The 16,975-nt window shown below is 49.5% G+C and overlaps 1 protein-coding gene across 1 annotated transcript in view; it reads right to left on the bottom strand.

The window, feature by feature from the left end:
- Positions 1-10,328, bottom strand: part of TMED6 (transmembrane p24 trafficking protein 6) — a 52,465-nt gene extending 42,137 nt beyond the window's left edge. Inside the window, exon 1 of the mRNA XM_029608312.1 lies at positions 10,091-10,328. Coding sequence (XP_029464172.1) covers positions 10,091-10,303 — 213 coding nt within the window. The 5' untranslated portion in view covers positions 10,304-10,328. The remainder of the gene's footprint in view (positions 1-10,090) is intronic.
- Positions 10,329-16,975: the final 6,647 nt, after the last annotated feature.

Genomic DNA, 16,975 nt, shown 5'->3' with positions numbered 1-16,975 from the left:
CACTCGCTTCAGATGAATCTCCAGTTTGCGGTCCTGAATGTCCTTCAGCGCAGCAGCCCTGGCCACAGGAATGGTGGTCTTCTTAGTCACAGCAGACACCGCCGCGTCCACCTTCGGTATCTTTAGAAGATCCAAAACATCCTGCGATAGCAGGTAAAGCTTCGCCATGGTCCTTCCCACTTTTAAACCCGCATCCGGCGAGTCCCACTCTCGGGTCACTAGCTTGCAGATCTTCTTAGGTAATGGGAAGGAAGTCGTCTGACCCTGAATCCCATCCAGGACCGGGTTGACACCTTCACTGTCTGATTCCTCCTGTGAAACTTTGATACTAAGGATCTCCAAGCTCTGGAGAATGAGAGGTCAGAGCTCCTCTTGCTTACACAAACACACTACGCTGGGATCATTGCCTTCTGAGGGTGGGAGGTCATATTGGTCCAGGTCGTCATGTATCACATCACCCATATCCTGGGTGAGTCCCGGATCTTGATCCGCCGCAGGGTCTGAGATATCCCCGAGTGGGGCCGGCAACCTATCCACACCTTGAGCCCCTTGGTGAGCCCCTGCAGGGTGATGGTGTCCGGGGACCCCGTGGGTATACGCTTTGGTGGAGGTTCAACCAAAGGTTCTGGCTGCGCTGCTCTCTTCAAGATCTCCTGTTTCCTAGCCAGGAACGCATGATGCAGCAGGAGCACAAACTCAGGACAAAGCTCCCCTGAATCAACACCACCTCCCAGCAGGAGGGTCCGGTGGCCCAGGGTCATCCCCAAACGTGGGAATTTGGTTCACCAGAGAAAGAATGGGAGGGGCCGCCTCCTCCTTCGGTAGCCGCCACGAGTTACCCTCCCCCTTTGATGTCCGTGGCCCGGAGCCCTTGCCTGTTTGCTAATCTCCCCAAGGAAGTTCCCTCCTGCCCTGAAGAACAGACAGAACACAGGGAACTAGCATTTATGGCCTGCCCTGACGCCCACACACGTGCGGCAGTTTCCCAACTTAGGCCGAGGTGCCATTGAGAAAAATATTCCAGTCAGAAAACCTTCGCGCGACTGCAGGAGCTAAAAATAGAAAAACTCCCTGCCAGTGCAAAAATAAAAAGAGGCCTCACACGTGCACGAAGGCCTACCCCCCCCCCCCCCCCCCCCCCACCTACCCAGAGCCCCAGGCTGTCGTGAGGACCCGCGGGGTTAAAAGCTCACCACTCCAGCTGGCCTGCCAACGAAACAGCATGGCCCATCCCCAAAATGAACTCCTCCTAACTTGAAAGGCTTCTTCCTTGCTTTCTTTCTAACCCGAGAGAGTTGGAGTCTGAGGAAGGAGTGAGAGGAGCCTCCTCAGTGCTTGAGGAAACCAGGAGCCCCTGGCTATCGAGACACTGGCAGCGATGCAGGTGAGACGCAGGCAGGGGTTTCCAACCCCCCGCACGCCTGGCTTCAACTGAGGGATGGCCCACAAAAGTGCCTAGCACCTCAGGAAGCTGCACAACTAACTACAAACTAGTCTATCCTAGGTAAAAAAAAAATTTTTATTTTTTTTTTTAAACTAATAGACTGCAGGTTTGGAACTAACATCTGCTGGAGTCAGAGAAATACTGAGGGGCTGCAGGTGGCACTCTTGTTAAGTAACAGTGCTCAAAGTTCTATGTTCTCTGACTCCATCTGCTGGTAGGAATGCACAACCCACTGGTCTGGACTGATCTGGGTATGTTCAGGAATAGAACTTTAACCATAGAAGTAGAAAAAATTGAAAACAACCTGTAGCGTTTCTTCTGAGCGATCTGCCTTAAAAACGGATACATGAGTGCGGACTCAAATACCCACTCCCCAGGCGGGTGTCTGGACTGATCTGTGGTACTACAGGAACGAAAGTTATCAGGTAAGAACCAATTTTCTTTTCCCTGTACATACCCGGATCAGTCCAGACTGTGGGATATACCAAAGCTTCCCTATACTGGGTGGGACACAGAGTCCCGTGCAAAGAACCCCAGTGCCAAAATTGCAGACATCTGGAGCTTGAACGTCCAAGCGGTAGTGTCAAGCAAATGTATGAAGGTCTTCCAAGTAGCTGCTCTACATATTTCTTGCAGCGAAACCAACTGGCATTCAGCCCAAGAAGCCGCCTGTGAACGAATGGAATGGGCTTTCAATCCTTCCGGAACCGGTTGTCCTTTACAAATGTAAGCGGACGAAATAGCCTCTTTCAACCGTCGTGCAATCGTAGGCTTAGACGCTTTCTGTCCTCTCTTGGGACCGCTCCACAGGACAAATAAATAGTCGGACAGTCTGAAAGGGTTCGTGACTTCCAAATAGCATAATAGAGATCGTCGAACATCCAAGCAACGAAGTTCTCTCGCATGTGGAATGTCGGCCGATAAATCAGGAAAGGCCGGGAGCTCTACTGATTGATTTAAATGAAAGGCCGAGACCACCTTTGGCAAAAAGGAAGGAACTGTTTGAAGAGAGACTCCCAACTCAGAAATTCTCAAAAAGAGTTCCCCTACAAGAGAGGGCCTGAAGCTCCGAGATTCTGCGAGCTGAGCAGATCACCACCAAAAACACAGTTTTCAAAGTTAGGTCTTTTGATGTCGCCTTCTTAAGGGGCTCAAATGGCGAATCACACAAGATGCAAAGCACCAAATTAAGGCTCCAAGATGCACATACAGGACGGATGGGAAGAATCAAATGCCTTACTCCTCTGAGAAAATGCACTACATCCGGATGCGATGCTACTGAGCCGCCAACAAGAGAACCTAGGGCTGCCACTTGTACCCGGAGGGAATTAAAAGACAAGCCCTTGGATAAGCCATTTTGTAAAAATGCCAGAATATGAGCAATAGAAGCTTGCTTGGGAAGAAGCCTTCGTTTGCGACACCACGTCTCGAAAACTCTCCACATCCTAGCATATGACAGCGAGGAAGATGTTTTTCTGGCTTGCAGAAGCATAGTAATTACTTCCTCAGAGTACCCTTTCTTCCTCAATCTCCTCCTTTCAAAAGCCAGGGCGCTAGACAAAAGCGATCTGCCTGATCGAAAAATATAGGGCCTTGATGAAGGAGATGCAGAAGATGTCCAAGTCAAATGGGACCGTCCACCTTCAGATTGATCAGATCCGTGAACTACGGTTGTCAGGGCCATTCTGGAGCCACTAGAATAGCGGTCCCCAGGTGAACTTCTATCTGGCGCAGAACCTTGCTCACGAGTGGCCAAGGAGGAAACACGTACAGGAGGTAGGCCAGGGGAGAACCAGCGCATCAACTCCTTCTGCGCTGTGGTCTCTTCTGCGACTGAAGAACCAAGGAGCCTTGGCATTGTTCCGCATCACCATCAAGTCCATGTGGGGTGTTCCCCACCTGTGGGAAATTAGACCCATGGCCTGGTCTGAGAGCTCCCACTCTCCTGGATCTATGCACTTCTGACTCAGGAAATCCGCCTGTATGTTGTCTTTCCCTGTGATGTGCGATGCCGCTATCAGCTCAAGATTTTCTTCCGCCCAAGCCATGAGTTGCTCCGCCTCGTCTGCTACGGCTTGACTCTTGGTGCCCCCTTGACGGTTGATGTAGGATACAGTCGTCGCGTTATCTGACAGAACTCGGACCGCCTGTTTGCGGAGAAAGTGTTGCAAAGCCAGTCGTACTGCTTTGGTTTCCAGACGATTGATTGACCAGCTGGACTCCTCCAGGGACCAGCGACCCTGCACCGAGTGGGACTGACAGACAGCTCCCCAGCCAGAAAGACTGGCAGCTGTAGTCACTAGGGATGTGAATTGTTTTTTGACGATTTAAAATATCGTCCGATATATTTTAAATCATCAAAAATCGTTAGAGGCGCGATACAATAGGAATTCCCCCGATTTATCGTCAAAAATCGTAAATCGGGGGAGGGGGGAGGGGAAGGGGAGGGCGGGAAAACTGGCACACTAAAACAACCCTAAAACCCACCCCGACCCTTTAAAATAAATCCCCCACCCTCCCGAACCCCCCCAAAATGTTTTAAATTACCTGGGGTCCAGTGGGGGGGGTCCCGGTGTGATCTCCGGGAGCGACCTCCTGCACTCGGGCCGTATTGCAGGGCAATACGGCCCGAGTGCAGGAGGTCGCTCCCGGACCCCCGCTGGACTTTTGGCAAGTCTTGTGGGGGTCAGGAGGCCCCCCCAAGCTGGCCAAAAGTCCCTGGGGGTCCAGCGGGGGTCCGGGAGCGATCTCCTGCGCTCGTGACGTCGGAGGACAGGAACCAAAATGGCGCCGGCGCCATTTCTATTAACGCAGCCGTGGCCCGAGAGTGGAAGATCACACCGGGGGACCCCCACTGGACCCCAGGTAATTTAAAACATTTTGGGGGGGTTCGGGAGGGTGGGGGATTTATTTTAAAGGGTCGGGGTGGGTTTTAGGGTTGTTTTAGTGTGCCGGTTTTCCCCACCCTCCCCCGATTTACGATTTAAACGATTTAAAAAAAAACAAAACCGCAACGATCAGATTCCCTCCCCCCCCAGCCAAAATCAATCGTTAAGACGATCGATCACACGATTCACATCTCTAGTAGTCACGACTATCCACTTCGGGACTTCGAGGTCCACTCCTCAAGACAGGTTGTACGGGCACAGCCACCTCGCCAGACTGGACCTGGCGTGATTGGTAAAGGAAACTGGAACTGCTCCGACTTCGGGTCCCAACGGGAAAGCAATGCACATTGTAATGGCCGCATATGAGCAAATGCCCAGGGGACTACCTCCAGAGTGGATGCCAAGGAGCCGAGGACCTGTAAGTAGTCCCAGGCTTTCGGAGGCTGCAGCGACAGCAGGCACCAAACTTGCACCATCAACTTGTTTTGTCTGTCTGGAGGAAGACTCTCCCCATGCTGGTATTGAAGCGGGCACCCAGGAAATCCATCGTTTGAGAAGGGACAAAATTGCTTTGGGCCGATTGATCACCCAACCAAGCGATTCCAGGAGCCAGACGACTTTGCTGATAGCTTCTATGCAGAGAACCTTGCACTTCGCCCTGATGAGCAAGTCGTCTAGGTAGGGATGAATTAGAAGGCCTTGTTTCCTCAGGGCCGCTGCCACTACCACCATGACCTTGGTGAACGTCAGAGGAGCCATAGCCAGGCCGAACGGCAGTGCGCAGAACTGGAAATGCATACCTAGGATCATAAAACGAAGAAATTTGTGATGATCCTCGCGAATGGGTATGTGTAAGTATGCTTCCATCAGATCCAGGGACGCCTGGAATTTGCCCTTGCGAACCGTAGTTATCACGGAACGTAGGGTCTCCATGCAGAAATGTGGTATCTTGAGAGCCTTGTTCACCTTTTTTAGGTCCAGAATAGGCCAGAAGGATCCTTCCTTTTTTGGGACCACAAAATAAATGGAGTAATGCCCAGTCCTCCATTCCGCTTGAGGCTGTATAGCCCCAAGAGCCAGGAGCCGGTTGAGGGTCTGCCGTACGACCTGAGCCTTGGTTGTTGCACTGCAGGGGGAGATCATGAAGAAGTCTTGAAGCGGCCAAGCAAATTCCAAAGTGTAGCCGTGTTCTATGATGCTTAGAACCCACTGATCGGAAGTAATTTTGACCCATGTCTCGTAGAATTGGGACAGGCGTCCCCCCACCCGAGATAGTGAGGGATGGGTCGGCCTGATCTCATTGGGAAGATTTAGAGGCAATCGTGGTCGCACTTGAGTCACGGGTTGTTCAGCGCCCTCGAAAGGAAGAATTCCAGAATTGCGTCCTTGGCGCCGGTTGTTTCTGCCCTGTGACTTGTGGTCTAGCCTGGCGAAACCTCCGTTGTCCTCGAAAACGGGCTCGGGTTCACGGAAACCCCCTGGAAGGCCTCGGCCTGTCCTCGGGGAGCTTGTGAACTCTGTTTTCATTCAGAGACTTCATCAATTGTTCAAGATCCTCCACAAAGAGAAACTTTCCCTTAAACGGTAAAGAGCCTATGAGTTTTAGAAGAAACGTCAGCTGACCAATTACTCAGCCAAAGGAGCCTCCGGCAGATACAGTGGAGGACATGGTGCGGGAAGATATACGGAGAAGATCATACAGCGCATCGGCTCCATAAGCCACCGCCGCTTCCAAACGTTCCGCTTGTTCAGCTTCTCCGGGAAGAAGCTCTTTTGAAGTCAATAATTGTACCCATCGGAGGCTTGCCCGCAGCATGTAACTACTGCACACCGCTGCGTGAATACCCAGGGCTGAAACTTCAAAGATTCGCTTAAGGAGAACTTCAAGTTTTCTATCCTGAAGATCCTTGAGGGCTGCTGCCCCTGCGACGGGAATGGTGGTATGCTTTGTGACCGCGGACACAGAAGCATCCACCTTAGGGGACCGCAAAAGGTCCGAGTCCTCTGGTAGGGGGTAAAGCTTGTCCATAGCCCTTCCTAACCGCAAACCGGCATCTGGGACCTCCCACTCCCGAGTCATCAGCTGGTGCAGCATAGGATGCAAGGGAAAGGTTTTCGCTGGAGCCTGCAATCTCGCTAAGACAGGATCTACAGAACCTTGAGGTAAAGCAACTTGGGGGAGATCCACCCCTAATTCGGATAAGACTGAGGGAATAAGAGGCTCCAGCTCCTCCCCATGAAATAGGTGGATCCCCTTCGGGTCATCACCATCCAGAGTGGATTGTTTTACCAGATTGTCTTTGGAGAACGCGCCCGGAAGGAGCAAGGAAGGGGGTCGGCGCGTCCGGAACCCCACTGCGTCTGCTCTTGCCACCAGCGGAGCAGGCAATTTAGCGACTCAAAGCGCTACCTGAGTATCTGAGCTCTTAAGAACTTTATCTGGAGGCTCATCTGAGCACTTAGAAATTTTATCTGGAGGCTCAGATGACCGACTCAATCGCGAAGCACCACTTTGCTGAGTCTGTGAATCCGTTCGAGAAGCCAAAAAGGCCTTGTGCATCAAAAGCACAAAGTCTAGGGTGAAAGTGTTCACACCAGTCCCTTCCCCCACCAGGGGGATCAGGCTCACAGTCATCAACATCTTGGTCCTGGTCAGCATCATGGTCCTGGTCAAAAAAATCCCCAGGACTGGTAGGGACTGGAGAAAAATTGGGAGGAAACTCCCTTGCTCCTAAAGCCCTGGCTTCTGCCTCTTTAAAAGTTTCCAAGATGGCCACCTTTCCTGCGCTGAGGGGGAACGGATTGGCCCTGAGCTCCCTGGTGCAGATCTTTTTAAGGCACCTCGGGGCTGCAACAAGCTGCTTGTCCTTTGTCCAGAACTGCCCTCCCCACCGGGGAGGCATTGGGAGCATAAACCAGCATGGGAGAGCTGGGAGACAGACTGCCCGCAGGCAGTACAAGAAGATGGCCATGGCATCGTGGCAGCACGGAGGGGACTGAGAAAAAGGAAAAAATATCATGGCAGAACAAGGATGACAGGAGAGCAAGGGAAGCGCGATTTGCTAAAAAAAATGTGCTCCGATGGCCAGAATACCCAGAAAAAGAATGGCAGGCTGCTCTCTGAATTTTTTATTTATTTTTTTAAAAGCGGCTCAGGACAGTGAGAGGGTAGAAGAGCCTTCTACCAGGAGAAATGGATCGCAGACACACCCTGGGAGGCTTTAAGTCCTGTTTTGTTTTTTTGTAAAAGCTTGATTCGTTGTTAGATTCAGTGCTTCTTATTTATTTATTTATTTATTTATTTATTTATGGTTTTTATATACCGGAAGTTCCTGTATACAATACATATCACTCCGGTTCACATTTAACAAAAATAACTATCGCCGGGGAGGCGGTTTACATGGAACATATCGAATGTAATGAACGGATAATCTATAGTACAATACAATCTATAACGGAACAACTAGGATCAACTTAACAACCCAACATGGAACATATAACTGATGCAATATACATATTAACATATTGTTGTAAGACAAGGATGCTTGTTTTTTTCTTCTTGCATTAGCTCTCTGGGAAAGCTTGACGGAAGAGCCAAGTCTTGAGTTTCACTTTAAAAGTAGAATGGCACGGCTCAAGGTGGAGGTCCGGTGGTAGTGAGTTCCAGAGAGACGGGCCCGCTGTGGATAGAGCGCGTTTCCTCAGGGAAGATTTTGCAGGTTGTGTGACCATTCTGTTCTGGTATGCCCTTCTAGTTGGTTTTTTGGAAGAGTGTAGTTGAAGCTGGAAGGTTAAGTTGAGTGGAGAGATGTTATGTAGGGCCTTATGAATCATCATGCAGGTTTTGAACTGAATCCTGTATTTGATGGGGAGCCAATGGAGGTGCTGGAGGATCGGGGTGATATGGTCCCTTTTTTTGGCGTTGGTAAGGATCCTTGCTGTGGCATTCAGTACCATCTGGAGTGGTTTGGAGGTGTAAGCGGGAAGACCCTGCAGGAGTGAGTTGCAGTAATCTAATTTAGGGAGAATGATGGCTTGGGAGTACTGTGCGGAAATCCCTATAGAGTAGAAGGGGCTTTAGTTTCTTTAGCACTTGTAATTTAAAGAAGCATTCTTTTGTAGTGTTATTTATGAATTTATTGAGGCTAAGTTTGTTGTCTAGTAATACTCCCAGGTCTCTGACTTGAGGTGCGGTGGCGTATCCTGATGAGTCTAGAGAGCTGTTGGACGTTGGTGGGGTAGATTGATCCGGTGCTATTATAAGGATCTCCGTTTTGTTGGTGTTTAGGACCAGGTTGAGGCTGGTTAGAAGATCGTTGATGGAAGAGAGGCATTTTTCCCAGAAGGCCATGGTTTTGTGTATGGTCTCTGTAATAGGGATGAGAATTTGTATATCATCCGCGTATAAGAAATGGGTGAGCTTGAGGTTAGAAAGTAGATGACAGAGTGGGAGAAGGTAAATGTTGAAGAGGGTGGGGGAGAGTGATGATCCCTATGGTACCCCCATCTTGACTTGGATAGGGTGATATTCCTTGTTGTTTATCTTAACTTTGTATGTTCTGTTCTCTAGGAAGGACTTAAACAAGTTGTAAGCTGCTCCTGTGATGCCGATGTCTGTTAGTCGTTGTAGTAGGCTCGTGTGGTTCACGGTGTCGAATGCTGAGGAAAGATCCAGCAGCGCGAGGAGACAAGGTTGGTCTTTTTCAAGATTGAAAATGATGGTGTTTTAAAGGGAACTTGTCTCTAACCCAAAAACATGTCAAGACTGCAGGTTTTGAACCACCTCCATCTGCTGGAGACAGAGAAATACTGAAGGGATGCAGTTAGCACACCAGGTTAAGAGAGGGTGCCCTTCAAGTTTTTCTCTGTCTCCACCTGCTGGAAGGGAGGCATAACCCACAGTCTGGACTGATCTGGGTACGAACAGGGATATTTAGTGGCATAGCTGTGCCCCCAAATAGTCCTTGTAAGTTTATTTATTTATTTATTATTTTTATATACTGACATTCATCTCAATTGAGATATCACACCAGTTTACATTCAGGTATTGTAGGTATTTCTCTATCCCAAGAGGGCTTACAATCTAAGTTTTTGTACCTGAGGCAATGTAGGGTAAAGTGACTTGCCCAAGGCACTAGGCTATTCTTCCTCCCTATAAGTTAGCCAAATAAGTCTTATTTGGCTAAATTTAAATGTTTACTTTTAAATAGCTACTTCTAGTTTCGCTAGCACTGCTCCCTTAAAAAGAACATCCTTCACTACAATGAACATAAAACATGTTAAGTATCAAAAGGGAGCCAATTAGCACCGTTGTAGTACTACATAGCATTAACTGAGCACCTAGTTCTAACTTTGGAGTGAAACAGCAGGGCTAGATCTGTTTCAAGACCTCAATCTGCAATGCTGAGAGCTGAGATGACCTTCTGCGGCACTGTGCCATACTGGATGATGCAAGTGCAGCACAGCAGAGAAAGGGCACCAAGCTACGACGATGGCTTGCTGCTGGGACATTTACATGAATTTAACTGTGCAGCTCTCTCCTAGCAGTGGCTTTGTATCATCTCTTACTTGGCCTGTGCCCTGTTACAAAGTCATGAGAATGCACCTGTAGCTCTGGCTCTCTCATGGGCACAGAGCACCTACCTTTCACCAAATAAGCTCAGGCTAAAGGCAAAAAGATTTTAGCACAAGAATCCTGGACTGAAACAGTTCCTGCCCTAATGTTATCGCTGCCTCCCACAGCCACCCATGCTCTTACCTCATAGCTAAAGTAAAAATAACCACTCTGATGCGCAAACTGCCAGAAACACTCGGCTGCAGCAGGCTGGAGCTGGATGGCAAAATCATAGCGATCAGCTCCACGGAAAAGCAGCTGCTCAGAAAAGCCAGCCAGTGGCTCCGACTTCTGACAGCCCACCAGGGGCAGCAGGCCAAGCACCAGCACCACCAGCAGGGAGCCCGCAGAAAACATGCTGCAAGTCTAAGCTGATGGCAGCATCCAGCAGCTCCTAGGAACAACTAAACAATGATTAACTTTTTTGACAGGCCCTCCCAGCATCTTAAAGCAGCAGCACTTGAAGCAGCTTGCCTGGTACTTGGTTCAATTTCTTTTGGGGAATTATTTCTCCATCTTCTCTCTTCATTGGATCAATTTATTTTCCTACTTTTATTACGGCTACAACACTTTGTGAACTCTTCAGTTGCTGATGCTTCACTAGGTCAGTGTCACCTGCAGGAGATTCTGATGAGCAGCAGATTCATGAAGGTGGGAACCCAGGTCGTAGTGGTCACTCTAGTAAAAACTTTAAACACTGGTTTCATTTCTGAAGAGACAATCAGGCCAACAAGATTAGATGCCTTCTCTCAAATCACCCCCCAATACAGCTGATCCCCACATTTCCCATGCGACCTGTACTGATGGAAGCAGCAGCAGAGAGGCACTGATCTGCTAAATCCCTCTCCTCTACAGCTTGGGCCCAATTTGATGTTTGAGGTGTGCCTGTGCTGTGGGCACCAGCGGGATAATGTGTGTTCCAATCACTAAGGAAATGAGTGTTGGGGAACAGGAGGGGCGGGTAGTGTGAGTGATGCATGTGAATATCTCTGTGCTGCAACAGCTGTTGGGAGTGTAATAGTCATTTTGGGTGGGTGAGTGTGGGCTTGCATGCTCCTGCAACCAGCTCCACCTGCTGTTCTTTCTCTGTCCACTTACAGCTGTGTCCATTTCCAGCTGTGCATGTGAACGGTTTACACAAGTTAATTTCTCCCCTGTGCCATTTCATGCATGTAAACTCCACATGTGCAGATGCAAACCAGTGTCAGGTGTTGCTACAGTACTTCACTATATAGAATGCCTAAAACTGCAGGTCTGGCTCAGCTATTCAATTCACATCTGCTGCAGAATTAGTGATCATCGCCCCTGGATAAGAGGATGTCAGGGAGAAGCCTGGGTGCATGGCCTCTGGCTGACACCATTCACAAATTGCAATGAGTGGATGGGATAGGAGAAGAGCACCAGGTAGCTGTGCCTGAAAGTTCACATTAAACTGAAAGCCCAAAGCAGTATGTGGAAACTGCAAAGTAAAAAAAAACATAAATGGGGAATTTCCATTTATTTTAACTGTCAAATGAATTATCTAAATTCCCAAGAACATGCCACAGCAGCTGCTCACAAACTTTATTTCCCTGTACGTACCAGGATCAGTCCAGACCGCTGGGTTGTGTCTCCCTTCCAGCAGATGGAGTCAGAGAAAAAAAGCTGAAAAGGCACCCCCCTCTTACACTGGTGTGCCACCTGCGATCCTTCAGTATTTCTCAGACTCCAGCAGATAAGGGTGACAGAACCTGTGGTCCTGATCTTTAAAAAAAAAAAAGAAAAAAGAAAACAAGGAAAACAAAGCAAACTAGAAATTATAAGACCTAATGGTATTTATTTCTACCAGTGGCTAAATCAAGCTGTTTAAAAGTAGTTAGTTTTCTTTCTGGAGATGAGCAGACTCAGGCCTCCTGAGGCTGCGGCCTTGGTTGAGGCACGGCTGGGGTTAGATACCCCATTAGCCGTTTCCCCAGAGCCACTTCTTCTACCGGTGAGTAGGGGGATTTACTGGTGGGCCGGTCCCTCCCCCTTGCACCCTATGACGGCATAATTCCTTGGGGGGCCTGCCTGTGCCTTGATTGAGGTCCCAGGGGCGTTTTTTCCCCTGGGTGGCAGCGTGTCAGTGTTTAAAAAAATAAAATAAAAATTGAGTTATTTTTCTACCATGCGCACAGGTTTCCCGGGGCTCCGGAGGGGCGATTTTCGCCAACTTTTTCGGCCTCGTGCTTGCTCCCTCTCCACTGGTATGCCACGGGGTTCGGTGTGTTCAGTATGCGGGGAGCTGGTGGTACAGTTCTCTCGCGATGGCCTTTGTACACAGTGCCTCCCAGGAGGGGAAGGACCTCGGGGAGCAGCAGCAGGTTGTTTTCAGCACGCTCCTGAGGCACAGGGAGGAATTCACGCCTCTGCCGGCATCGGCCTGCCCCGTCCCCGTCTAGCACAGGAACGGCGGCCATTTTGCCTCCACCATGCTCCAGTGTAGGGCTGGATGCAGGGGGAGGGGAGATCCCGCCTCCGCTCTCCCCACCGAATTTGAGCCGTTAGACAGCAGCTCCCAGTGCCTGGCTCCCCTCCGAGTGGGGGGTGGGGGCCTTAAAGGGGCAGCTTCCCTTTTCTTCCAAATCTGTGCTTTTAATGCACAAGGCATTTTTGGAGGCCGAGGCTGAGTGGCAGGCTGAGGAGCCTCCGCCTGCGAAGGTGGCTAGGCTTTCTGGAGGTTCTGATTTCTCCAGAGGGAGGACGGGCCATACAGATTTGTATCTCTCCAGGACCCCGGCCTCTGATCCACTGTATCCCCCTTCGCTGGACCCTCTCCTTGTGGATATTGATGAGCCCACCCAGTTGAGGGGGATGACCCGAGGGTCCTCAGATTATTTCGGAGGGAGGAGCTTTATCATTTAATCCCTTATGTTCTGATGGAGCTTGGTATTGAGGCGCAGCCGAGCTCGGAGGCTACCAAGGGGGACCCCTTTCTCTCGGGGCTTCGGTCCCCTCCTAAAGCTTTTCCTTTTCACCCTATGCTACTGCAACTCGTGACCCGAGAATGGGAGGCTTCCGAGGCCAGCCTTCGGGTGGGGCGAGTCATGGAGAAGCTCTACCCGCTGCCAGACGAGTCCTTGGCTGTCCTTAGGGTCCCAAAAGTGGACGCGGCCGTTTCAGCCATCACTAAGCGGACGACCATTCCGGTTGCAGGGGCTGCCGCTCTTAAGGATCTTCAGGATAGGAAGCTGGAGGTCCTTAAGAGGATTTTTGAGGTCACAGCGCTTTGCGTTAGGGTGGCAATCTGCAGTAGCCTCATGCAAAGGGTGACTCTTCGTTGGGTGCAACAGCTGCTCAACACGCAGGAGTTGCCTCCAGCGGAAGCGGAGCAGGCAGATCGCGTGGAGGCAGCTGTGGCTTACACCGCGGATGCCTTGTATGATCTTCTTCGGGCGTCCTCGCACACTATGGCTTCGGCGGTCTTGGCTAGAAGGCTTCTGTGGCTCCGCAAATGGTCGGCCGATGTTTCCTCTGAGGCCCAGTTAGGCAATCTTCCCTTTAAAGGGAAATTCTTGTTCGGTGAGAATCAAATCCCTAGGGGACAATAAGATGTACAAGTTGCCGGAGGACAAGCCTCAAACCTCCAGGGCTTTTGGGTCGGCGCGCCCTCAGTTCCGGGGACAGCTCAAGTTTCGGCAGGGCAGGGCTCCGGCCTTCCCTCCACGTCAGTCGTTGACGAGGTCTCAGGCTTGGTCTCATTCCTTTCGCGGCCGCAGGCCTCTCTGCGACGGGGGTCCTCAGGGATCTTCCGGGGGCAAGTCCTCCCAATGAAGGTTCCTGGCCCACTCCTCTGTTCCAGTGATAGACAGCCGCCTGTCTCTCTCCTTCGAGAAGTGGGTCAAGATTACATCGAACCAGTGGATTCTAAGCATCATCGAACAAGGCTACGCTTTGGAATTTGCATGCCCGTTGTGGGACTTGTTCTTGATGTCGTCCTGCGGGGCCCATGCGAAACGGACAGCGGTGACTCAAACCCTGGGCCGGTTGAAAGCGCTGGGAGCCATTGTCCCGGTCTCGCCGGAGGAGTTCAGGACCAGTAGATACTCCATATATTTCATGGTTCCCAAGAAGGAGGGCTCCTTCCGCCCGATCTTGGATCTGAAGAAGGTGAACAAAGCGCTTTGGGTACCACGTTTTCGCATGGAAACTCTCCGCTCAGTCATTGCGGCCGTCCACTCCGGCGAATATTTGTCTTCTTTAGACCTGACGGAAGTGTATCTTCACATAGGGATCCGTGAACAGTATCAGCGGTTTCTCAGGTTCATAATTCTGGGCGAGCATTATCAGTTTCAGGCGCTCCCGTTCGGATTGGCGACAGTTTCCCGCATCTTCACCAAAGTAATGGTGGTAGTAGCTGCGGCTCTCAGATGGGAGGGGATTTTGGTTCATCCTTATCTGGACGATTGGTTCATCCGCGCAAAGTAGGAGGAACTTTGCAGGGCAGCGGTTCAGTTGGTAGTGGACAGGCTCCAATCCCTCGGTTGGGTTGTCAATTTTGCCAAGAGCCAATTTGTCCTGTCCCAGGTGCTGAACTTCTTGGGTGCTCGTTTCGACACATCAGTCGGCAAGGTCCCTCACACGCAGGAGTGAATCGACAGGTTAACAGCGCAGATCTGGTGGCTGTTATCTCTATCACTACCCTGGGTTTGGGATTACTTGCAGGTGCTTAGTTCTATGGCGTCTGCTCTAGAGTTAGTCCCTTGGGCCTTTGCTCATATGAGACCCTTGCAGAGGGTGTTACTTTCTCGTTGGGACCCGAAGTTGGAAGAGTTCCAGATCCGATTGCCGTTTTGGAACCTGCCAGGTCCAGTCTCCATTGGTGGTTGATTTAATTTAATTAATTAATTTATTTATTGTTTTTATATACCGACATTCGATCGAGATATCACATCGGTTTACATGTAACTAAAACAAATAAGGCATGACTTGCTTATTTTACATTATAACATGGTAACTGTTTGTAACATGGTAACAGGAAGGGAAGAACAAGAGACTATATACATGGTATTTGAAGAGAACAAACAATAAGCTGAACATGTGGCTAACTAGGTAGCAAGATCTACTTATTTACAATGAAAGTAGGTAACTGCCAACGACTAGGAAAGCGATATTTACAGGATTGCTCTAAAATTGCACAGCAGTGGTGCTGTAAAGAGAGGCAGGGAGAGGGAGGGGTTGTGGGAGGCTATAGGGGGAGCTGCTTTCAGGGAGAGTTGTGTGCGGAGGGGGTGAGTTAGGTGTCTGGTGGGAAGGCTTTTTTGAAGAGCCATGTTTTGATTTGTTTTTTGAATACTTGCGTGGAGGGTTCATTTCTGATGGGGGGAGGGAGGGAGTTCCAGAGTGCGGGGCCTGCCACGGATATGGCACGTTTGCGGGTTGATGAGCGGTTTGCTGTTTTAGAGTTTGGGACGGCTAGGAGTCCAGTGTTTGAGGACCTGAGGTTTCTGTGTATGGAAAGAGGGAGTATGACATTGTTTAACCAAGTCATATCCTTGTTGTTTATCTTCTTATGGATGAGGATGAGGGTTTTGTACTGAATTCTTTGGTTGTTGGGAAGCCAGTGAAGCTCTTTTAGTGTGGGAGTGATGTGGTTGCATTTTTTTGTGTTTGTAATTGACCTTGCTGCGGCGTTCTGTAGTAGTTAAAGGTGTCTGATGGTGGCTTCGGGGAGACCGAGGAATATTGTGTTGCAATAGTCGATTTTCGCGAAGATTATTGTTTGCAGGACTGTTCTGAAGTCGTGAGCGTGGAGAAGGGGTTTGAGTTTTTTCAGTGTTTGCAGCTTGAAGAAACCATCTTTGATCATGTTGGAGACGTGGTGCTTGAAGTTGAGTTCCTTGTCGATAGTAACTCCCAGGTTTTTTGTGGCTGGTGTGAGTTGCACCCCAGTGTTCTTTATGGTGGTGTTGATTTTGAGGGAGGCGGAGGGATGATCATTGGATATGAGTATGAATTCTGTCTTGTTCTGGTTGAGGCAGAGGGATAGTTGTGATAGTAGAAGCGTTATTTTTGTGCTAATTTGGTTCCATCTGTCTAGGGTGCTTTCAATGGTTTTGTTTATTGGGAGTAATATTTGGATGTCGTCTGCGTATACAAAATATGTGAGATGGAGGTCTGTTAGAAGTTTGCAAAGGGGAAGGAGGTATATGTTGAAAAGGGTGGATGATAGGGATGATGTGTGATGGGTATTTTGGAGGAATTCGAGGTGTTTATCTTTACCTTTACCTTTACCTTTATCTTTACCTTGTATGATCGAGGTGTTTATCTTTACCTTGTATGATCTGTTTGTGAGGTAAGATTCGAACCATTTGAATGTAGTGTTTTGTAATCCGATTTCTTTGAGTCTGGTGAGGAGGGTTCTGTGGTTGATGGTGTCGAATGCGGCGGATATGTCGAGGAGTATCAGGAGGTATGATTGACCCTGGTCCAGTCCTCTGAGAATGGTATCAGTCAGTGTAAGAAGGAGGGTTTCCATGCCGAATAGTTTTCTGAAGCCATGCTGTGCAGATTGTAGGATGCCGAAGGTTTCAATGTGTTCTGTCAGTTGGTTGTTGACTGTTTTTTTCTAGTATTTTGGCTAAGAATGGGAGATTGGATACCGGCCTGTAGTTAGCTGGATCAGATTTATCAAGTTGTGGTTTCTTGATGATTGGCTTGACTATTGCATCTTTGAGCTTGTCCGGGAATAGTCCTTGTTCGAGTGAAAGTTGATGATGTCGGTAATGGGCTTGGTTATGGTCGAGCTGATAAGCTTTAGGGTTTTAATGGGGATGGGGTCTACGGGGTGGGATGCAGGATTGTTTTTTTTGATGATGGATTCAATTTCAGTTGATGCAACCGGAGTGAATTTTGACCACGTGGCGTTAAGTAAGTGATTTTGTGTTGCTTCGGGTTGGGCTGGAGGTGGTGGAATCTTGGCGATGATGGTGTTGACCTTGTCTTTGAAGTATTGAGCTAGCTTTTCGCTGGAGATGGTGGTGACGTCCATGGCTGAGTCGTTTTGATTTG

The sequence above is a fragment of the Rhinatrema bivittatum genome, chromosome 7, assembly GCF_901001135.1.
Source record: "Rhinatrema bivittatum chromosome 7, aRhiBiv1.1, whole genome shotgun sequence".
NCBI lineage: Eukaryota > Metazoa > Chordata > Amphibia > Gymnophiona > Rhinatrematidae > Rhinatrema > Rhinatrema bivittatum.
Note: the sequence above shows the minus strand (reverse complement) of the source record. Positions and strands in the feature narration are given on the sequence as shown.